The following is a 26,074-nucleotide window of genomic DNA, read 5'->3' on the forward strand; positions in this document are numbered from 1 at the left end:
AGTTACAGACTGGAATCTAATCGAGGGGTTTGGGGTGGTTTATATATAGAGTAACAGATACCCGGGAGTGAGTTACAGACTGGAATCTAATCTAGGGGTTTGGGGTGGTTTATATATAGAACAACAGATACCCAGGAGTGAGTTACAGACTGGAATCTAATCTAGGGGTTCGGGCTGGTTTATATACAGAACAACAGATACCCAGGAGTGAGTTACAGACTGGAATCTAATCTAGGGGTTTGGGGTGGTTTATATACAGAACAACAGATACCCAGGAGTGAGTTACAGACTGGAATCTAATCGAGGGGTTCGGGGTGGTTTATATATAGAACAACAGATACCCGAGAGTGAGTTACAGCCTGGAATCTAATAGAGGGGTTCGGGGTGGTTTATATATAGAACAACAGATACCCGAGAGTGAGTTACAGCCTGGAATCTAATCGAGGGGTTTAGGGTGGTTTATATATAGAACAACAGATACCCGGGAGTGAGTTACAGACTGGAATCTAATCGAGGGGTTCGGGGTGGTTTATGTATAGAATAACAGATACCCGGGAGTGAGTTACAGACTGGAATCTAATCGAGGGGTTCGGGGTGGTTTATATACAGAATAACAGATACCCAGGAGTGAGTTACAGACTGGAATCTAATAGAGGGGTTTGGGTGGTTTATATATAGAATAACAGATACCCGGGAGTGAGTTACAGACTGGAATCTAATCGAGGGGTTCAGGTCGGTTTATATATAGAATAACAGATACCCGGGAGTGAGTTACAGACTGGAATCTAATCGAGGGGTTCGGGGTGGTTTATATATAGAACAACAGATACCCAGGAGTGAGTTACAGACTGGAATCTAATTGAGGGGTTCGGGGTGGTTTATATATAGAACAACAGATACCCGAGAGTGAGTTACAGCCTGGAATCTAATCGAGGGGTTTAGGGTGGTTTATATATAGAACAACAGATACCCAGGAGTGAGTTACAGACTGGAATCTAATCGAGGGGTTCGGGGTGGTTTATATATAGAACAACAGATACCCGAGAGTGAGTTACAGCCTGGAATCTAATAGAGGGGTTCGGGGTGGTTTATATATAGAACAACAGATACCCGAGAGTGAGTTACAGCCTGGAATCTAATCGAGGGGTTTAGGGTGGTTTATATATAGAATAACAGATACCCAGGAGTGAGTTACAGACTGGAATCTAATTGAGGGGTTCGGGGTGGTTTATATATAGAACAACAGATACCCGAGAGTGAGTTACAGCCTGGAATCTAATCGAGGGGTTCGGGTGGTTTATATACAGAACAACAGATACCCAGGAGTGAGTTACAGACTGGAATCTAATCGAGGGGTTTGGGCTGGTTTATATATAGAATAACAGATACCAGGGAGAGAGTTACAGACTGGAATCGAATCGAGGGGTTTGGGGTGGTTTATATATAGAATAACAGATACCCAGGAGTGAGTTACAGACTGGAATCTAATCGAGGGGTTTGGGCTGGTTTATATATAGAATAACAGATACCCAGGAGTGAGGTACAGACTGGAATCTAATAGAGGGGTTTGGGGTGGTTTATATACAGAATAACAGATACCCGGGAGTGAGTTACAGACTGGAATCTAATCGAGGGGTTTGGGGTGGTTTATATATTGAACAACAGATACACAGGAGTGAGTTACAGACTGGAATCTAATCGAGGGGTTTGGGGTGGTTTATATATTGAACAACAGATACACAGGAGTGAGTTACAGACTGGAATCTAATCGAGGGGTTTGGGGTGGTTTATATATAGAGTAACAGATACCCGGGAGTGAGTTACAGACTGGAATCTAATCTAGGGGTTTGGGGTGGTTTATATATAGAACAACAGATACCCAGGAGTGAGTTACAGACTGGAATCTAATCTAGGGGTTCGGGCTGGTTTATATACAGAACAACAGATACCCAGGAGTGAGTTACAGACTGGAATCTAATCTAGGGGTTTGGGGTGGTTTATATACAGAACAACAGATACCCAGGAGTGAGTTACAGACTGGAATCTAATCGAGGGGTTCGGGGTGGTTTATATATAGAATAACAGATACCCAGGTGTGAGTTACAGACTGGAATCTAATCTAGGGGTTCAGGATGGTTTATATATAGAATAACAGATACCCAGGAGTGAGTTACAGACGGGAATCTAATGGAGGGGTTCGGGTGGTTTATATACAGAATAACAGATACCCAGGAGTGAGTTACAGACTGGAATCTAATCGAGGGGTTCGGGCTGGTTTATATACAGAACAACAGATACCCAGGAGTGAGTTACGGACTGGAATCTAATCGAGGGGTTCAGGGTGGTTTATATATAGAATAACAGTTACCCGGGAGTGAGTTACAGACTGGAATCTAATCGAGGGGTTCAGGGTGGTTTATATACAGAATAACAGATACCCGGGAGTGAGTTACAGACTGGAATCTAATCGAGGGGTTCGGGGTGGTTTATATACAGAATAACAGATACCCAGGAGTGACTTACAGATTGGAATCTAATCGAGGGGTTCGGGGTGGTTTATATACAGAATAACAGATACCCAGGAGTGAGTTACAGACTGGAATCTAATCGAGGGGTTCAGGGTGGTTTATATATAGAATAACAGTTACCCGGGAGTGAGTTACAGACTGGAATCTAATCGAGGGGTTCGGGGTGGTTTATATACAGAATAACAGATACCCGGGAGTGAGTTACAGACTGGAATCTAATCGAGGGTCTCGGGGTGGTTTATATACAGAATAACAGATACCCAGGAGTGAGTTACAGACTGGAATCTAATCGAGGGGTTCGGGGTGGTTTATATACAGAATAACAGATACCCGGGAGTGAGTTACAGACTGGAATCTAATGGAGGGGTTCGGGGTGGTTTATATATAGAATAACAGATACCCAGGAGTGAGTTACAGACTGGAATCTATTCGAGGGGTTCAGGGTGGTTTATATATAGAATAACAGATACCCGGGAGTGAGTTACAGACTGGAATCTAATCGAGGGGTTTGGGGTGGTTTATATATAGAATAACAGATACCCAGGAGTGAGTTACAGACTGGAATCTAATCGAGGGGTTCGGGTGGTTTATGTATAGAATAACAGATACCCAGGAGTGAGTTACAGACTGGAATCTAATCGAGGGGTTCAGGGTGGTTTATGTATAGAATAACAGATACCCGGGAGTGAGTTACAGACTGGAATCTAATCGAGGGGTTTGGGGTGGTTTATATATAGAATAACAGATACCCAGGAGTGAGTTACAGACTGGAATCTAATCGAGGGGTTCGGGTGGTTTATGTATAGAATAACAGATACCCAGGAGTGAGTTACAGACTGGAATCTAATCGAGGGGTTTGGGGTGGTTTATATATAGAATAACAGATACCCAGGAGTGAGTTACAGACTGGAATCTAATCGAAGGGTTCGGGTGGTTTTTATATAGAATAACAGATACCCAGGAGTGAGTTACAGAATGGAATCTAATCGAGGGGTTCGGGGTGGTTTTTAGAATCGAGGAATGAGGTATGAACCTGGTGATTCTACAACACAGGACTCCTTGTGTGACAAACAGCATAAGCTGTAAGTAACAGACAGAGCTAAGTGATTCCACAACAAACGAACCAGGTCTAAGCTCTGCAGTCCTGCCACATCCAGCTGTGAATGGTGGTGGACAATGAAACAACTCACTGGAGGAGGAGGCTCCACAAATATCCCATCCTCAAAGATGGAGGAGCTCAGCACATCTGCATAAAAGAGAAGGGTGAGGCATTCGCAACAATCTTCAGCCAGGGGTGCCGAGTGGATGATCCGTCTCGGTCTCCTCCGGAGGTCCCCAGCATCACAGATTTCAGTCTTCAGCCAATCCGATTCACTCCACGTGGTATCAAGAGACGGCTGGAGGCACTGGGTACTGCAAAGGCTATGGGCCCTGACAATATGCATTTGACCGAGTATGGCATCAAAGAGCCCGAGCTAAACTGGAGACACAGGGACAAAAGCAAATTACTGCTGATGCTGCCAGACCTGCTGAGATTTTCCAGCATTTTCTCTTTTGTTGGAGTCAATGGGAATCAGGGGAAACTCTCCGCTGGTTGGAGTCGTACCTGGCACAAATGAAGATGGTTGTGGTGGTTGGAGGTCAATCACCTCTGCTCCAGGACATCACTGCAGGAGTTCCTCAGGGTAGTGTCCTAGGCCCAACCATCTTCAGCTGCTTCATCAATGACGTCCCTTCCATGATAAGGTCAGAAGTGGGGATGTTTGCAGATGACTGCACAATGTTTAGCACCATTTGCGACTCCTCAGATAATGAAGTAGTCCATGTCCAAATGCAGCAAGACCTGGACAATATCCGGGCTCGGGCTGACAAGTGGCAAGTTACATTCGTGCCACACAAGTGCCAGGCAATGACCGTCTCCTACAAGAGAAGATCGAACCATCACTCCTTGACATTCAATGGTAATACCGAGGCTGAATCCCCCACAATCAACATCCTGGTGGTTACCATTGATCAGAAATTGAACTGGACTAGCCGTATTAATACTGTGGCGACCAGAGCAGGTTAAAGGCTAGGAATCCTACGGTGAATAACTCACCTCCCAACTCCCCAAAGTGTGATGGAATACTCTCCACTTGCCTGGATGAGTGCAACTCCAACAACACTCAAGAAGCTCAACACCATCCAGGACAAAGCAGCCCCGCTTGATTGCTCCCCCTTCCACAAACATTCACTCCCTCCACCACCGATGCACAGTGGTAGCCATGTGTACCATCTACAAGATGCACTGCAGGAACTCACCAAGTCTCCTTAGACAGCACCTTCCAATCCCACGACCACTACCATCTAGAAGGACAAGAGCAGCAGATACCTGGGAACCCCACCACCTGGAGGTTCCCCTCCAAGTCACTCACCACCCTGACTTGGAAATATATCGCCGTTCCTTCACTGTCGCTGGGTCGACATCCTGGAACTCCCTCCCTCACAGCACAGTAGTTGTACCTACACCTCAGGGACTGATACTGTTCAAGAAGGCAGCTCACCCCCACCTTCTGAAGGGCATCCAGGGATGGGCAATAAATGCCGGCCGAGCCAGCGATGCCCACCTCCGGGAATAGATTTGAAGAAACAGAAACCCAAGAATGATATGCAGACTGGAATCTAATTGAGCCTTTTACTCAGTCTCTTTCTTTCATTCTGTCCACCTTCTCTCTCAAGGTTACAGATCTGGGGTTGGACAATGACGTTCTCCCGGTTACATACGGTAATGAGGATTCCAGAAATCGATACGTCTTCGTCGGGGGAAAACTTTGCAAGTTACCATCAGGTTTTAGGTGCTTCACTGACTAGAGGAACTCCAAAATAGTGATGGTTCCCAATTCCTCAAACCCCACCAACCCATCTTACCCGAATCTCTCCGACCCACCTTCCCCGAATCCCTCCAACACATCTTCGCCGAATCCCATCGACCCACCTTCCCCGAATCATTCCGACTCACCTTCGCCGAATCCCATCTATCCACCTTCTGCCCAATCCCATCGACCCAACTTCCCCGAATCCCATCGACACACCTTCCCCGAATCCCTCCGACACACCTTCCCCGAATACTTCCGACACACCTTCCCCAAATACTTCCGACACACCTTCCCCAAATACTTCCGACACACCTTCCCCAAATACTTCCGACACACCTTCCCCAAATACTTCCGACACACCGTCCCTGAATCCCTCCGACCCACCTTCCCCGAATCCTTCCGACAAACCTTCCCCGAATCCTTCCGACAAACCTTCCCCGAATCCCTCCGACACACCTTCCCCGAATCCCATCGACACACCTTCCCCGAAGCCCATCGACACACCTTCCCCGAAGCCCATCGACACACCTTCCCCGAAGCCCATCGACACACCTTCCCCGAAGCCCATCGACACACCTTCCCCGAAGCCCATCGACACACCTTCCCCGAAGCCCATCGACACACCTTCCCCGAAGCCCATCGACACACCTTCCCCGAAGCCCATCGACACACCTTCCCCGAAGCCCATCGACACACCTTCCCCGAAGCCCATCGACACACCTTCCCCGAAGCCCATCGACACACCTTCCCCGAAGCCCATCGACACACCTTCCCCGAAGCCCATCGACACACCTTCCCCGAAGCCCATCGACACACCTTCCCCGAAGCCCATCGACACACCTTCCCCGAAGCCCATCGACACACCTTCCCCGAAGCCCATCGACACACTTTCCCCGAAGCCCATCGACACACTTTCCCCGAAGCCCATCGACACACCTTCCCCGAATCCCATCGACACACCTTCCCCGAATCCCATCGACACACCTTCCCCGAATCCCATCGACACACCTTCCCAGAACCCCTCCCACCCACCTTCCCCGAATCCCATCGACACACATTCCCCGAATCCCTCCGACACACCTTCCCCGAATCCCTCCGACACACCTTCCCCGAATCCCTCCGACACACCTTCCCCGAATCCCTCCGACACACCTTCCCCGAATCCCTCCGACACACCTTCCCCGAATCCCTCCGACACACCTTCCCCGAATCCCTCCGACACACCTTCCCCGAATCCCTCCGACACACCTTCCCCGAATCCCTCCGACACACCTTCCCCGAATCCCTCCGACACACCTTCCCCGAATCCCTCCGACACACCTTCCCCGAATCCCTCCGACCCACCTTCCCCGAATCCCTCCGACCCACCTTCCCCGAATCCCTCCGACCCACCTTCCCCGAACCCCTCCGACCCACCTTCCCCGAACCCCTCCGACACACCTTCCCCGAACCCCTCCGACACACCTTCCCCGAACCCCTCCGACACACCTTCCCCGAATCCCTCCGACACACCTTCCCCGAATCCCTCCGACACACCTTCCCCGAATCCCTCCGACACACCTTCCCCGAATCCCTCCGACACACCTTCCCCGAATCCCTCCGACACACCTTCCCCGAATCCCTCCGACACACCTTCCCCGAATCCCTCCGACACACCTTCCCCGAATCCCTCCGACACACCTTCCCCGAATCCCTCCGACACACCTTCCCCGAATCCCTCCGACACACCTTCCCCGAATCCCTCCGACACACCTTCCCCGAATCCCTCCGACACACCTTCCCCGAATCCCTCCGACACACCTTCCCCGAATCCCTCCGACACACCTTCCCCGAATCCCTCCGACACACCTTCCCCGAATCCCTCCGACACACCTTCCCCGAATCCCTCCGACACACCTTCCCCGAATCCCTCCGACACACCTTCCCCGAATCCCTCCGACACACCTTCCCCGAATCCCTCCGACACACCTTCCCCGAATCCCTCCGACACACCTTCCCCGAATCCCTCCGACACACCTTCCCCGAATCCCTCCGACACACCTTCCCCGAATCCCTCCGACACACCTTCCAAGAATCCCTCCGACACACCTTCCCCGAATCCCTCCGACACACCTTCCCCGAATCCCTCCGACACACCTTCCCCGAATCCCTCCGACACACCTTCCCCGAATCCCTCCGACACACCTTCCCCGAATCCCTCCGACACACCTTCCCCGAATCCCTCCGACACACCTTCCCCGAATCCCTCCGACACACCTTCCCCGAATCCCTCCGACACACCTTCCCCGAATCCCTCCGACACACCTTCCCCGAATCCCTCCGACACACCTTCCCCGAATCCCTCCGACACACCTTCCCCGAATCCCTCCGACACACCTTCCCCGAATCCCTCCGACACACCTTCCCCGAATCCCTCCGACACACCTTCCCCGAATCCCTCCGACACACCTTCCCCGAATCCCTCCGACCCACCTTCCCCGAATCCCTCCGACCCACCTTCCCCGAATCCCTCCGACCCACCTTCCCCGAATACGTCCGACCCACCTTCCCCGAATCCCTCCGACCCACCTTCCCCGAATCCTTCCGACAAACCTTCCCCGAATCCCTCCGACACACCTTCCCCGAATCCCATCGACACACCTTCCCCGAATCCCATCGACACACCTTCCCCGAATCCCATCGACACACCTTCCCCGAATCCCATCGACACACCTTCCCCGAATCCCTCCGACACACCTTCCCCGAATCCCATCGACACACCTTCCCCGAATCCCATCGACACACCTTCCCCGAATCCCATCGACACACCTTCCCCGAAGCCCATCGACACACCTTCCCCGAAGCCCATCGACACACCTTCCCCGAAGCCCATCGACACACCTTCCCCGAAGCCCATCGACACACCTTCCCCGAAGCCCATCGACACACCTTCCCCGAAGCCCATCGACACACCTTCCCCGAAGCCCATCGACACACCTTCCCCGAAGCCCATCGACACACCTTCCCCGAAGCCCATCGACACACCTTCCCCGAAGCCCATCGACACACCTTCCCCGAAGCCCATCGACACACCTTCCCCGAAGCCCATCGACACACCTTCCCCGAATCCCATCGACACACCTTCCCCGAATCCCATCGACACACCTTCCCCGAATCCCTCCGACACACCTTCCCCGAAGCCCATCGACACACCTTCCCCGAAGCCCATCGACACACCTTCCCCGAATCCCATCGACACACCTTCCCCGAATCCCATCGACACACCTTCCCCGAATCCCATCGACACACCTTCCCAGAACCCCTCCCACCCACCTTCACCGAACCCCTCCGACACACCTTCCCCGAATCCCTCCGACACACCTTCCCCGAATCCCTCCGACACACCTTCCCCGAATCCCTCCGACACACCTTCCCCGAATCCCTCCGACACACCTTCCCCGAATCCCTCCGACACACCTTCCCCGAATCCCTCCGACACACCTTCCCCGAATCCCTCCGACACACCTTCCCCGAATCCCTCCGACACACCTTCCCCGAATCCCTCCGACACACCTTCCCCGAATCCCTCCGACACACCTTCCCCGAATCCCTCCGACACACCTTCCCCGAATCCCTCCGACACACCTTCCCCGAATCCCTCCGACACACCTTCCCCGAATCCCTCCGACACACCTTCCCCGAATCCCTCCGACACACCTTCCAAGAATCCCTCCGACACACCTTCCCCGAATCCCTCCGACACACCTTCCCCGAATCCCTCCGACACACCTTCCCCGAATCCCTCCGACACACCTTCCCCGAATCCCTCCGACACACCTTCCCCGAATCCCTCCGACACACCTTCCCCGAATCCCTCCGACACACCTTCCCCGAATCCCTTCGACACACCTTCCCCGAATCCCTTCGACACACCTTCCCCGAATCCCTCCGACACACCTTCCCCGAATCCCTCCGACACACCTTCCAAGAATCCCTCCGACACACCTTCCCCGAATCCCTCCGACACACCTTCCCCGAATCCCTCCGACACACCTTCCCCGAATCCCTCCGACACACCTTCCCCGAATCCCTCCGACACACCTTCCCCGAATCCCTCCGACACACCTTCCCCGAATCCCTCCGACCCACCTTCCCCGAATCCCTCCGACCCACCTCCCCGAATCCCTCCGACCCACCTTCCCCGAATACCTCCGACCCACCTTCCCCGAATACCTCCGACCCACCTTCCCCGAATCCCTCCGACACACCTTCCCCGAATCCCTCCGACCCACCTTCCCCGAATCCTTCCGACAAACCTTCCCCGAATCCCTCCGACACACCTTCCCCGAATCCCATCGACACACCTTCCCCGAATCCCATCGACACACCTTCCCCGAATCCCATCGACACACCTTCCCCGAATCCCATCGACACACCTTCCCCGAATCCCATCGACACACCTTCCCCGAATCCCATCGACACACCTTCCCCGAATCCCATCGACACACCTTCCCCGAATCCCATCGACACACCTTCCCCGAAGCCCATCGACACACCTTCCCCGAAGCCCATCGACACACCTTCCCCGAAACCCAACGACACACCTTCCCCGAAGCCCATCGACACACCTTCCCCGAAGCCCATCGACACACCTTCCCCGAAGCCCATCGACACACCTTCCCCGAAGCCCATCGACACACCTTCCCCGAAGCCCATCGACACACCTTCCCCGAAGCCCATCGACACACCTTCCCCGAAGCCCATCGACACACCTTCCCCGAAGCCCATCGACACACCTTCCCCGAAGCCCATCGACACACCTTCCCCGAAGCCCATCGACACACCTTCCCCGAAGCCCATCGACACACCTTCCCCGAATCCCATCGACACACCTTCCCCGATTCCCATCGACACACCTTCCCCGAATCCCTCCGACACACCTTCCCCGAAGCCCATCGACACACCTTCCCCGAAGCCCATCGACACACCTTCCCCGAATCCCATCGACACACCTTCCCCGAATCCCATCGACACACCTTCCCCGAATCCCATCGACACACCTTCCCAGAGCCCCTCCCACCCACCTTCACCGAACCCCTCCGACACACCTTCCCAGAATCCCATCGACACACCTTCCCCGAATCCCTCCGACACACCTTCCCCGAATCCCTCCGACACACCTTCCCCGAATCCCATCGACACACCTTCCCCGAATCCCTCCGACACACCTTCCCCGAATCCCTCCGACACACCTTCCCCGAATCCCTCCGACACACCTTCCCCGAATCCCTCCGACACACCTTCCCCGAATCCCTCCGACACACCTTCCCCGAATCCCTCCGACACACCTTCCCCGAATCCCTCCGACACACCTTCCCCGAATCCCTCCGACACACCTTCCCCGAATCCCTCCGACACACCTTCCCCGAATCACTCCGACACACCTTCCCCGAATCCCTCCGACACACCTTCCCCGAATCCCTCCGACACACCTTCCCCGAATCCCTCCGACACACCTTCCCCGAATCCCTCCGACACACCTTCCCCGAATCCCTCCGACACACCTTCCCCGAATCCCTCCGACACACCTTCCCCGAATCCCTCCGACACACCTTCCCCGAATCCCTCCGACCCACCTTCCCCGAATCCCTCCGACCCACCTTCCCCGAATCCCTCCGAGACTTTCCCCGAATCCCTCCGAGACTTTCCCCGAATCCTTCCGACACACCTTCCCCGAATCCCAACGACACACCTTCCCCGAATCCCATCGACCCACCTTCCCCGAATCCCTCCGACCCACCTTCCCCGAATCCCATCGACACACCTTCCCCGAAATCTCCGATCCACCTTCCCCGAATGCCATCGACCCACCTTCCCCGAATCCCATCGACACACCTTCCCCGAATCCCATCGACCCACCTTCCCCGAATCACTCCGACACACCTTCCCCGAATCACTCCGACACACCTTCCCCGAATCACTCCGACACACCTTCCCCGAATCACTCCGACACACCTTCCCCGAATCACTCCGACACACCTTCCCCAAATCACTCCGACACACCTTCCCCGAATCACTCCGACACACCTTCCCCGAATCCCATCGACACCCCTTCCCCGAATCCCTCCGACCCACCTTCCCCGAATCCCAGCGACCCACCTTCCCCGAATCCCAGCGACCCACCTTCCCCGAATCCCATCGACACACCTTCCCCGAATCCCTCCGACCCACCTTCCCCGAATCCCATCGACACACCTTCCCAGAATCCCATCGACCCACCTTCCCCGAATCCCATCGACCCACCTTCCCCGAATTCCATCGGCACACCTTCCCCGAATCCCATCGACCCAGCTTCCCCGAATCCCATCGACCCAGCTTCCCCGAATCCCATCGGCACACCTTCCCCGAATCCCATCGACCCAGCTGCCCCGAATCCCATCGACCCACCTTCCCCGAATCCCTCCGACCCACCTTCCCCGAATCCCAGCGACCCACCTTCCCCGAATCCCACCGACACACCTTCCCCGAATCCCATCGGCTCACCTTCCCCGTATCCCATCGACCCAGCTGCCCCGAATCCCATTGACCCACCTTCCCCGAATCCCTCCGACCCACCTTCCCCGAATCCCAGCGACCCACCTTCCCCGAATCCCATCGACACACCTTCCCCGAATCCCATCGACCCAGCTTCCCCGAATCCCATCGACCCACCTTCCCCGAATCCCTCCGACCCACCTTCCCCGAATCCCATCGACCCAGCTTCCCCGAATCCCATCGACCCAGCTTCCCCGAATCCCATCGACCCACCTTCCCCGAATCCCTCCGACCCACCTTCCCCGAATCCCAACGACCCACCTTCCCCGAATCCCAACGACCCACCTTCCCCGAATCCCATCGACACACCTTCCCCGAATCCCATCGACACACCTTCCCCGAAATCTCCGATCCACCTTCCCCGAATGCCATCGACCCACCTTCCCCGAATCCCATCGACACACCTTCCCCGAATCCCTCCGACACACCTTCCCCGAATCACTCCGACACACCTTCCCCGAATCACTCCGACACACCTTCCCCGAATCCCTCCGACACACCTTCCCCGAATCCCATCGACACACCTTCTCCGAATCCCATCGACCCACCTTCCCCGAATCCCTCCGACACACCTTCCCCGAATCCCATCAACACACCTTCCCCGAATCCCATCGACACACCTTCCCCGAATCCCATCGACCTACCTTCCCTGAATCCCATCGGCACACTTTCCCCGAATCCCATCGACCCAGCTTTCCCGAATCCCATCGACGCACCTTCCCCGAATCCCTCCGACCCACCTTCCCCGAATCCCAGCGACCCACCTTCCCCGAATCCCATCGACACACCTTCCCCGAATCCCTCCGACCCACCTTCTCCGAATCCCATCGACCCACCTTCCCCGAATCCCTCCGACCCACCTTCCCCGAATCCCATCGACACACCTTCCCGGAATCCCTCCCACCCACCTTCCCAGAACCCCTCCCACCCACCTTCCCCGAATCCCTCCGACACACCTTCCCCGAATCCCTCCGACACACCTTCCCCGAATCCCTCCGACACACCTTCCCCGAATCCCTCCGACACACCTTCCCCGAATCCCTCCGACACACCTTCCCCGAATCCCTCCGACACACCTTCCCCGAATCCCTCCGACACACCTTCCCCGAATCCCTCCGACACACCTTCCCCGAATCCCTCCGACACACCTTCCCCGAATCCCTCCGACACACCTTCCCCGAATCCCTCCGACACACCTTCCCCGAATCCCTCCGACACACCTTCCCCGAATCCCTCCGACACACCTTCCCCGAATCCCTCCGACACACCTTCCCCGAATCCCTCCGACACACCTTCCCCGAATCCCTCCGACACACCTTCCCCGAATCCCAGCGACCCACCTTCCCCGAATCCCACCGACACACCTTCGCCGAATCCCATCGGCTCACCTTCCCCGAATCCCATCGACCCAGCTGCCCCGAATCCCATCGACCCACCTTCCCCGAATCCCAGCGACCCACCTTCGCCGAATCCCATCGACACACCTTCCCCGAATCCCATCGACCCAGCTTCCCCGAATCCCTCCGACCCACCTTCCCCGAATCCCATCGACCCACCTTCCCCGAATCCCTCCGACCCACCTTCCCCGAATCCCAACGACCCACCTTCCCCGAATCCCAACGACACACCTTCCCCGAATCCCATCGACCCAGCTTCCCCGAATCCCATCGACCCACCTTCCCCGAATCCCTCCGACCCACCTTCCCCGAATCCCATCGACACACCTTCCCCGAAATCTCCGATCCACCTTCCCCGAATGCCATCGACCCACCTTCCCCGAATCCCATCGACACACCTTCCCCGAATCACTCCGACACACCTTCCCCGAATCACTCCGACACACCTTCCCCGAATCACTCCGACACACCTTCCCCGAATCACTCCGACACACCTTCCCCGAATTCCATCGGCACACCTTCCCCGAATCCCATCGACCCAGCTTCCCCGAATCCCATCGACCCAGCTTCCCCGAATCCCATCGGCACACCTTCCCCGAATCCCATCGACCCAGCTGCCCCGAATCCCATCGACCCACCTTCCCCGAATCCCTCCGACCCACCTTCCCCGAATCCCAGCGACCCACCTTCCCCGAATCCCACCGACACACCTTCCCCGAATCCCATCGGCTCACCTTCCCCGTATCCCATCGACCCAGCTGCCCCGAATCCCATTGACCCACCTTCCCCGAATCCCTCCGACCCACCTTCCCCGAATCCCAGCGACCCACCTTCCCCGAATCCCATCGACACACCTTCCCCGAATCCCATCGACCCAGCTTCCCCGAATCCCATCGACCCACCTTCCCCGAATCCCTCCGACCCACCTTCCCCGAATCCCATCGACCCAGCTTCCCCGAATCCCATCGACCCAGCTTCCCCGAATCCCATCGACCCACCTTCCCCGAATCCCTCCGACCCACCTTCCCCGAATCCCAACGACCCACCTTCCCCGAATCCCAACGACCCACCTTCCCCGAATCCCATCGACACACCTTCCCCGAATCCCATCGACACACCTTCCCCGAAATCTCCGATCCACCTTCCCCGAATGCCATCGACCCACCTTCCCCGAATCCCATCGACACACCTTCCCCGAATCCCTCCGACACACCTTCCCCGAATCACTCCGACACACCTTCCCCGAATCACTCCGACACACCTTCCCCGAATCCCTCCGACACACCTTCCCCGAATCCCATCGACACACCTTCTCCGAATCCCATCGACCCACCTTCCCCGAATCCCTCCGACACACCTTCCCCGAATCCCATCAACACACCTTCCCCGAATCCCATCGACACACCTTCCCCGAATCCCATCGACCTACCTTCCCTGAATCCCATCGGCACACTTTCCCCGAATCCCATCGACCCAGCTTTCCCGAATCCCATCGACGCACCTTCCCCGAATCCCTCCGACCCACCTTCCCCGAATCCCAGCGACCCACCTTCCCCGAATCCCATCGACACACCTTCCCCGAATCCCTCCGACCCACCTTCTCCGAATCCCATCGACCCACCTTCCCCGAATCCCTCCGACCCACCTTCCCCGAATCCCATCGACACACCTTCCCGGAATCCCTCCCACCCACCTTCCCAGAACCCCTCCCACCCACCTTCCCCGAATCCCTCCGACACACCTTCCCCGAATCCCTCCGACACACCTTCCCCGAATCCCTCCGACACACCTTCCCCGAATCCCTCCGACACACCTTCCCCGAATCCCTCCGACACACCTTCCCCGAATCCCTCCGACACACCTTCCCCGAATCCCTCCGACACACCTTCCCCGAATCCCTCCGACACACCTTCCCCGAATCCCTCCGACACACCTTCCCCGAATCCCTCCGACACACCTTCCCCGAATCCCTCCGACACACCTTCCCCGAATCCCTCCGACACACCTTCCCCGAATCCCTCCGACACACCTTCCCCGAATCCCTCCGACACACCTTCCCCGAATCCCTCCGACACACCTTCCCCGAATCCCTCCGACACACCTTCCCCGAATCCCAGCGACCCACCTTCCCCGAATCCCACCGACACACCTTCGCCGAATCCCATCGGCTCACCTTCCCCGAATCCCATCGACCCAGCTGCCCCGAATCCCATCGACCCACCTTCCCCGAATCCCAGCGACCCACCTTCGCCGAATCCCATCGACACACCTTCCCCGAATCCCATCGACCCAGCTTCCCCGAATCCCTCCGACCCACCTTCCCCGAATCCCATCGACCCACCTTCCCCGAATCCCTCCGACCCACCTTCCCCGAATCCCAACGACCCACCTTCCCCGAATCCCAACGACACACCTTCCCCGAATCCCATCGACCCAGCTTCCCCGAATCCCATCGACCCACCTTCCCCGAATCCCTCCGACCCACCTTCCCCGAATCCCATCGACACACCTTCCCCGAAATCTCCGATCCACCTTCCCCGAATGCCATCGACCCACCTTCCCCGAATCCCATCGACACACCTTCCCCGAATCACTCCGACACACCTTCCCCGAATCACTCCGACACACCTTCCCCGAATCACTCCGACACACCTTCCCCGAATCACTCCGACACACCTTCCCCGAATCACTCCGACACACCTTCCCCGAATCACTCCGACACACCTTCCCCGAATCCCATCGACACACCTTCCCCGAATCCCATCGACACCCCTTCCCCGAAACACTCCGACCCACCTTCCCCGAATCCCAGCGACCCACCTTCCCCGAATCCCAGCGACCCACCTTCCCCGAATCCCATCGACACACCTTCCCCGAATCCCTCCGACCCACCTTCCCCGAATCCCATCGACACACCTTCCCAGAATCCCATCGACCCACCTTCCCCGAATCCCATCGACCCACCTTCCCCGAATCCCATCGGCACACCTTCCCCGAATCCCATCGACCCAGCTTCCCCGAATCCCATCGACCCAGCTTCCCCGAATCCCATCGGCACACCTTCCCCGAATCCCATCGACCCAGCTGCCCCGAATCCCATCGACCCACCTTCCCCGAATCCCTCCGACCCACCTTCCCCGAATCCCAGCGACCCACCTTCCCCGAATCCCACCGACACACCTTCCCCGAATCCCATCGGCTCACCTTCCCCGAATCCCATCGACCCAGCTGCCCCGAATCCCATTGACCCACCTTCCCCGAATCCCTCCGACCCACCTTCCCCGAATCCCAGCGACCCACCTTCCCCGAATCCCATCGACACACCTTCCCCGAATCCCATCGACCCAGCTTACCCGAATCCCATCGACCCACCTTCCCCGAATCCCTCCGACCCACCTTCCCCGAATCCCAACGACACACCTTCCCCGAATCCCATCGACCCAGCTTCCCCGAATCCCATCGACCCACCTTCCCCGAATCCCTCCGACCCACCTTCCCCGAATCCCAACGACCCACCTTCCCCGAATCCCAACGACCCACCTTCCCCGAATCCCATCGACACACCTTCCCCGAATCCCATCGACACACCTTCCCCGAAATCTCCGATCCACCTTCCCCGAATGCCATCGACCCACCTTCCCCGAATCCCATCGACACACCTTCCCCGAATCCCTCTGACACACCTTCCCCGAATCACTCCGACACACCTTCCCCGAATCACTCCGACACACCTTCCCCGAATCACTCCGACACACCTTCCCCGAATCCCATCGACACACCTTCCCCGAATCCCATCGACCCACCTTCCCCGAATCCCTCCGACACACCTTCCCCGAATCCCATCGACACACCTTCCCCGAATCCCATCGACACACCTTCCCCGAATCCCATCGACCTACCTTCCCTGAATCCCATCGGCACACTTTCCCCGAATCCCATCGACCCAGCTTTCCCGAATCCCATCGACACACCTTCCCCGAATCCCTCCGACCCACCTTCCCCGAATCCCAGCGACCCACCTTCCCCGAATCCCATCGACACACCTTCCCCGAATCCCTCCCACCCACCTTCCCCGAATCCCTCCGACACACCTTCCCCGAATCCCTCCGACACACCTTCCCCGAATCCCTCCGACACACCTTCCCCGAATCCCTCCGACACACCTTCCCCGAATCCCTCCGACACACCTTCCCCGAATCCCTCCGACACACCTTCCCCGAATCCCTCCGACACACCTTCCCCGAATCCCTCCGACACACCTTCCCCGAATCCCTCCGACACACCTTCCCCGAATCCCTCCGACACACCTTCCCCGAATCCCTCCGAGACACCTTCCCCGAATCCCTCCGACACACCTTCCCCGAATCCCTCCGACACACCTTCCCCGAATCCCTCCGACACACCTTCCCCGAATCCCTCCGACACACCTTCCCCGAATCCCTCCGACACACCTTCCCCGAATCCTTCCGACACACCTTCCCCGAATCCCTCCGACACACCTTCCCCGAATCCCTCCGACCCACCTTTCCCGAATCCCTCCGACCCACCTTCCCCGAATCCCATCGACCTACCTTCCCTGAATCCCATCGGCACACTTTCCCCGAATCCCATCGACCCAGCTTTCCCGAATCCCATCGACACACCTTCCCCGAATCCCTCCGACCCACCTTCCCCGAATCCCAGCGACCCACCTTCCCCGAATCCCATCGACACACCTTCCCCGAATCCCTCCGACCCACCTTCTCCGAATCCCATCGACCCACCTTCCCCGAATCCCTCCGACCCACCTTCCCCGAATCCCATCGACACACCTTCCCCGAATCCCTCCGACACACCTTCCCCGAATCCCTCCGACACACCTTCCCCGAATCCCTCCGACACACCTTCCCCGAATCCCTCCGACACACCTTCCCCGAATCCCTCCGACACACCTTCCCCGAATCCCTCCGACACACCTTCCCCGAATCCCTCCGACACACCTTCCCCTAATCCCTCCGACACACCTTCCCCGAATCCCTCCGACACACCTTCCCCGAATCCCTCCGACACACCTTCCCCGAATCCCTCCGACACACCTTCCCCGAATCCCTCCGACACACCTTCCCCGAATCCCTCCGACACACCTTCCCCGAATCCCTCCGACACACCTTCCCCGAATCCCTCCGACCCACCTTCCCCGAATCCCTCCGACACACGTTCCCCGAATCCCTCCGACACACCTTCCCCGAATCCCTCCGACACACCTTCCCCGAATCCCTCCGACACACCTTCCCCGAATCCCTCCGACCCACCTTCCCCGAATTCCTCCGACCCACCTTCCCCGAATCCGTCCGACACTTTCCCCGAATCCCTCCGAGACTTTCCCCGAATCCTTCCGACACACCTTCCCCGAATCCCTCCGACAAACCTTCCCCGAATCCTTCCGACACACCTACCCCGAATCCCATCGACCCACCTTCCCCGAATCCCATCGACACACCTTCCCAGAATCCCATCGATCCACCTTCCCCGAATCCCATCGGCACACTTTCCCCGAATCCCATCGACCCAGCTTCCCCGAATCCCATCGACCCAGCTGCCCCGAATCCCATCGACCCACCTTCCCCGAAACCCTCCGACCCACCTTCCCCGAATCCCAGCGACCCACCTTCCCCGAATCCCACCGACACACCTTCCCCGAATCCCATCGGCTCACCTTCCCCGAATCCCATCGACCCAGCTGCCCCGAATCCCATTGACCCACCTTCCCCGAATCCCTCCGACCCACCTTCCCCGAATCCCAGCGACCCACCTTCCCCGAATCCCAGCGACCCACCTTCCCCGAATCCCATCGACCCAGCTTCCCCGAATCCCATCGACCCACCTTCCCCGAATCCCTCCGACCCACCTTCCCCGAATCCCAACGACCCACCTTCCCCGAATCCCAACGACCCACCTTCCCTGAATCCCAACGACCCACCTTCCCCGAATCCCATCGACACACCTTCCCCGAATCCCATCGACACACCTTCCCCGAAATCTCCGATCCACCTTCCCCGAATGCCATCGACCCACCTTCCCCGAATCCCATCGACACACCTTCCCCGAATCCCATCGACCCACCTTCCCCGAATCACTCCGACACACCTTCCCCGAATCACTCCGACACGCCTTCCCCGAATCACTCCGACACACCTTCCCCGAATCCCATCGACACACCTTCTCCGAATCCCATCGACCCACCTTCCCCGAATCCCTCCGACACACCTTCCCCGAATCCCATCGACACACCTTCCCCGAATCCCATCGACACACCTTCCCCGAATCCCATCGACCTACCTTCCCTGAATCCCATCGGCACACTTTCCCCGAATCCCATCGACCCAGCTTCCCCGAATCCCATCGACACACCTTCCCCGAATCCCTCCGACCCACCTTCCCCGAATCCCAGCGACCCACCTACCCCGAATCCCATCGACACACCTTCCCCGAATCCCTCCGACCCACCTTCCCCGAATCCCATCGACACACCTTCCCAGAATCCCATCGACCCACCTTCCCAGAATCCCATCGACCCAGCTGCCCCGAATCCCATTGACCCACCTTCCCCGAATCCCTCCGACCCACCTTCCCCGAATCCCAGCGACCCACCTTCCCCGAATCCCAGCGACACACCTTCCCCGAATCCCATCGACCCAGCTTCCCCGAATCCCATCGACCCACCTTCCCCGAATCCCTCCGACCCACCTTCCCCGAATCCCAACGACCCACCTTCCCCGAATCCCATCGACACACCTTCCCCGAATCCCATCGACACACCTTCCCCGAAATCTCCGATCCACCTTCCCCGAATGCCATCGACCCACCTTCCCCGAATCCCATCGACACACCTTCCCCGAATCCCATCGACCCACCTTCCCCGAATCACTCCGACACACCTTCCCCGAATCACTCCGACACACCTTCCCCGAATCACTCCGACACACCTTCCCCGAATCCCATCGACACACCTTCTCCGAATCCCATCGACCCACCTTCCCCGAATCCCTCCGACACACCTTCCCCGAATCCCATCGACACACCTTCCCCGAATCCCATCGACACACCTTCCCCGAATCCCATCGACCTACCTTCCCTGAATCCCATCGGCACACTTTCCCCGAATCCCATCGACCCAGCTTTCCCGAATCCCATCGACCCAGCTTCCCCGAATCCCATCGACACACCTTCCCCGAATCCCTCCGACCCACCTTCCCCGAATCCCAGCGACCCACCTTCCCCGAATCCCATCGACACACCTTCCCCGAATCCCATCGACCCACCTTCCCCGAATCCCATCGGCACACCTTCCCCGAATCCCTCCGACGCACCTTCCCCGAATCCCTCCGACACACCTTCCCCGAATCCCTCCGACCCACCTTCTCCGAATCCCATCGACCCACCTTCCCCGAATCCCTCCGACCCACCTTCCCCGAATCCCATCGACACACCTTCCCCGAATCCCTCCAACCCACCTTCCCCGAATCCCTCCGATCCACCTTCCCCGAAACCCTCCGACCCACCTTCCCCGAATCCCTCCGACACACCTTCTCCGAATCCCATCGACACACCTTCCCCGAATCCCATAGATACACCTTCCCCGAATCCCATAGACACACCTTCCCCGAATCCCATAGACACACCTTCCCCGAATCCCATAGACACACCTTCCCCGAATCCCATAGACACCTTCCCCGAATCCTATAGACACACCTTCCCCGAATCCCATCGACACACCTTCCCCGAATCCCATCGACACACCTTCCCCGAATCCCATAGACACCTTCCCCGAATCCTATAGACACACATACCCCGAATCCCATAGACACACATACCCCGAATCCCATAGACACACATTCCCCGAATCCCATAGACACACATTCCCCGAATCCCATAGACACACATTCCCCGAATCCCATAGACACACATTCCCCGAATCCCATAGACACACATTCCCCGAATCACTCCGACCCACCTTCCCCGAATCCCATCGACACACCTTCCCCGAATCCTTCCGACACACCTTCCCCGAATCCCATCGACACAGCTTCCCCGAATCCCATCGACACAGCTTCCCCGAATCCCTCCGAACCACCTTCCCCGAATCACTCCGACTCACCTTCTCTGAATCCCATCGACACACCTTCCCCGATTCCCATCGACCCACCTTCCCCGAATCCCATCGACACACCTTCCCCGAATCCTTCCGACACACCTTCCCCGAATCCCTCCGACCCACCTTCCCCGAATCCCATCGACACACCTTCCCCGAATCCCTCCGACACACCTTCCCCGAATCCCTCCGACACACCTTCCCCGAATCCCTCCGACACACCTTCCCCGAATCCCTCCGACACACCTTCCCCGAATCCCATCGACACACCTTCCCCGAATCCCATCGACACACCTTCCCCGAATCCCTCCGACCACCTTCCCCGAATCACTCCGACACACCTTCCCTGAATCCCATCGACCCACCTTCCCCGAATCCCTCCGACCACCTTCCCCGAATCACTCCGACACACCTTCCCTGAATCCCATCGACCCACCTTCCCCGAATCCCATCGACACACCTTCCCCGAATCCCATCGCCCCACCTTCCCTGAATCCCTCCGACCCACCTTCCCCGAATCCCTCCGACACACATTCCCCGAATCCCTCCGACCCACCTTCCCCGAATCCCTCCGACACACCTTCCCCGAATCCCTCCGACACACCTTCCCCGAATCCCTCCGACACACCTTCCCCGAATCCTTCCGACACACCTTCCCCGAATCCTTCCGACACACCTTCCCCGAATCCCTCCGACACACCTTCCCCGAATCCCTCCGACCCACCTTTCCCGAATCCCTCCGACCCACCTTCCCCGAATCCCTCCGACACACCTTCCCCGAATCCCTCTGACACCTTCCCCCAAATCCCATCGACAAACCATCCACGAATCCCATCGACACACCTTCCTCGTATCCCTCCTATCCACCTTCCCCGAATCCCATCGACCTACCATGTGGTGTATATGGATTTCAGCAAAGCGTTTGATAAGGTTCCCCACGGTAGGCTATTGCAGAAAATACGGAGGCTGGGGATTGAGGGTGATTTAGAGATGTGGATCAGAAATTGGCTAGCTGAAAGAAGACAGAGGATGGTGGTTGATGGGGAATGTTCAGAATGGAGTACAGTCACAAGTGGAGACCCACAAGGATCTGTTCTGGGGCCGTTGCGGTTTGTCATTTTTATCAATGACCTAGAGGAAGGCGCAGAAGGGTGGGTGAGTAAATTTGCAGACGATACTAAAGTCGGTGGTGTTGTCGATAGTGTGGAAGGATGTAGCAGGTTACAGAGGGATATAGATAAGCTGCAGAGCTGGGCTGAGAGGTGGCAAATGGAGTTTAATGTAGAGAAGTGTGAGGTGATTCACTTTGGAAGGAATAACAGGAATGCGGAATATTTGGCTAATGGTAAAGTTCTTGAAAGTGTGGATGAGCAGAGGGATCTAGGTGTCCATGTACATAGATCCCTGAAAGTTGCCACCCAGGTTGATAGGGTTGTGAAGAAGGCCTATGGAGTGTTGGCCTTTATTGGTAGAGGGATTGAGTTCCGGAGTCGGGAGGTCATGTTGCAGCTGTACAGAACTCTGGTACGGCTGCATTTGGAGTATTGCCTACAGTTCTGGTCACCGCATTACAGGAAGGATGTGGAGGCTTTGGAGCGGGTGCAGAGGAGATTTACCAGGATGTTGCCTGGTATGGAGGGAAAATCTTATGAGGAAAGGCTGATGGACTTGAGGTTGTTTTCGTTGGAGAGAAGAAGGTTAAGAGGTGACTTAATAGAGGCATACAAAATGATCAGGGGGTTGGATAGGGTGGACAGTGAGAGCCTTCTCCCGCGGATGGAAATGGCTGGCACGAGGGGACATAGCTTTAAACTGAGGGGTAATAGATATAGGACAGAGGTCAGAGGTAGGTTCTTTACGCAAAGAGTAGTGAGGCCGTGGAATGCCCTACCTGCTACAGTAGTGAACTCGCCAATATTGAGGGCATTTAAAAGTTTATTGGATAAACATATGGATGATAATGGCATAGTGTAGGTTAGATGGCTTTTGTTTCGGTGCAACATCGTGGGCCGAAGGGCCTGTACTGCGCTGTATTGTTCTATGTTCTATGTTCTATGTACCTTCCCCGAATCCTAGCGACACACCTTCCCCGAATCCCTCCGACACATCTTCTCTGAATCCCATCGACCCACCTTCCCCGAATCCCTCTGACCTACCTTCCCCGAATCCTTCCGACCCACCTTCCCCGAATCCCATCGACACACCTTCCCCGAATCCCTCCGACCCACCTTCCCCGAATCCCTCCGACCCACCTTCCCCGAATCTCTCCGACACACCCTCCCCAAATCCCATAGACACACCTTGGGGGCAGCACGGTAGCCTTGTGGATAGCACAATTGCTTCAGAGCTCCAGGGTCCCAGGTTCGATTCCGGCTTGGGTCACTGTCTGTGCGGAGTCTGCACATCTTCCCCGTGTCTGCGTGGGTTTCCTCCGGGTGCTCCGGTTTCCTCCCACAGTCCAAAGATGTGCAGGTTAGGTGGATTGACCATGATAAATTGTCCTTAGTGTCCAAAATTGCCCTTAGTGTTGGGAGGGGTTACTGGGTTATGGGGCTAGGGTGGTGGTGTTGACCTTGGGTAGGGTGCTCTTTCCAAGAGCCGGTGCAGACTCGATGGGCCGAATGGCCTCCTTCTGCACTGTAAATTCTATGAAATCTATGAAACCTTCCCCGAATCCCTCTGACACACCTTCCCCGAATCCCATCGACACACCTTCCCCGAATCCCATCGATCAACCTTACCAGAATCCCATCGACCACCTTCCCCGAATCCCATCGACACACCTTGCCCGAATCCCATCGATCCACCTTCCCCGAATCCCTCCGACCCACCTTCCCCGAATCCCTCCGATCCACCTTCCCCGAATCCCTACGACACTCCTTCTCCCCAATCCCTCAATTCCACTGACCCATCTTCTCACCAATCCCTCGATCCCACTGACCCACCTTCTCCCCAATCCCACTGACCCACATTCTCCCCAATCCCTCAATCCCACTGACCCACCTTCTCACCAATCCCTCTGCCCACCTTCTCCCCAATCCCACTGTCCCACCTTCTCCCCAAGCCCTCAATTCCACTGACCCACCTTCCCAATCCCTCAATCCCACTGACCCACTTTATCCCCAATCCCTCAATCCCACTGACCCACCTTCCCAATCCCTCAATCCCACTGACCCACTTTATCCCCAATCCCTCAATCCCACTGACGCACCTTCTCCCCAATCCCACTGACCCACCTTCTCCCCAATCCCACTGACCCACCTTCTCCCCAATCCCACTGACCCACCTTCTCCCCAATCTCTCAATCCCACTGACCCACCTTCTCCCCAATCCCACTGACCCACCTTCTCCCCAATCCCTCAATCCAACTGACCCACTTTCTCCCCAATCCCACTGACCCACCCTGTCCCCAATCCCTCAATCCCACTGACCCACCTTATTTCTCCCCAATCCCTCAATCCCACTGACCCACCTTCTCCCCAATACCAATGACCCCGAATCCCATCGATCCACCTTACCCGAATCCCTCCGACCCACCTTCCCCGAATCCCATCGACACACCTTCCCCGAATCCCATCGACACACCTTCCCCGAATCCCATCGACCCACCTTCTCTTAATCCCATCGGCACACCTTCCCCGAATCCCATCGACCCAGCTTCCCCGAATCCCATCGACCCACCTTACCCGAATCCCATCATCCCACCTTACCCGAATCCCATCGACACACCTTCCCCGAATCCCTCCGAGCCACCTTCCCCGAATCCCATCAACATACCTTCCCCGAATCCCTCCGACCCACCTTCCCCGAATCCCCCGACACACCTTCTCCGAATCCCATCGTCACACATTCCCCGAATCCCTCCGACCCACCTTCCCCGAAACCCTCCGACACACCTTCCCAGAATCCCATCGACACACCTTCCCAGAATCCCTCCGACCCACCTTCCCCGTAACCCTCCGACCCACCTTCCCCGAAACCCATCAACACACCTTCCCCGAATCCCATAGACACATCTTCCCCGAATCCGTCTGACACACCTTCCCCGAATCCCATCGACACACCTTCCTCGAATCCCTCCGACCCACCTTCCCCGAATCACTCCGACCCACCTTCCCCGAATCACTCCGACCCACCTTCTCCGACTCCCATCGACACACCTTCCCCGAATCCCATAGACACACCTTCCCCGAATCCCATAGACACACCTTCCCCGAATCCCACAGACACAGCTTCCCCGAATCCCTCCGAACCACCTTCCCCGAATCCCATCGACACACCTTCCCCGAATCACTCCGACACACCTTCCCCGAATCCCATCGACACACCTTCCCCCAATCCCATCGACCCACCTTCCCCGAATCCCATCGACACACCTTCCCCGAATCCATCCGACACACCTTCCCAGAATTCCTCCGACACATCTTCCCAGAATCCATCCGACACACCTTCCCAGAATCCCTCCGACACACCTTCCCCGAATCCCTCCGACACACCTTCCCCGAATCCCTCCGACACACCTTCCCAGAATCCCTCCGACACACCTTCCCCGAATCCCTCCGACACACCTTCCCCGAATCCCTCCGACAC

General features: G+C 57.0%; 1 protein-coding gene across 2 annotated transcripts in view; it reads left to right on the plus strand.

Moving 5' to 3' along the window:
- Nucleotides 1–26,074, plus strand: part of LOC140410314 (protoporphyrinogen oxidase-like) — a 135,078-nt gene that overhangs the window by 70,211 nt on the left and 38,793 nt on the right. For both annotated transcript variants that reach the window (XM_072498304.1, XM_072498305.1), the window contains exon 4: nucleotides 5,247–5,362. In XM_072498304.1, coding sequence (XP_072354405.1) covers nucleotides 5,247–5,362 — 116 coding nt within the window. The remainder of the gene's footprint in view (nucleotides 1–5,246; nucleotides 5,363–26,074) is intronic.

Source organism: Scyliorhinus torazame, chromosome 4, assembly GCF_047496885.1.
Source record: "Scyliorhinus torazame isolate Kashiwa2021f chromosome 4, sScyTor2.1, whole genome shotgun sequence".
NCBI lineage: Eukaryota > Metazoa > Chordata > Chondrichthyes > Carcharhiniformes > Scyliorhinidae > Scyliorhinus > Scyliorhinus torazame.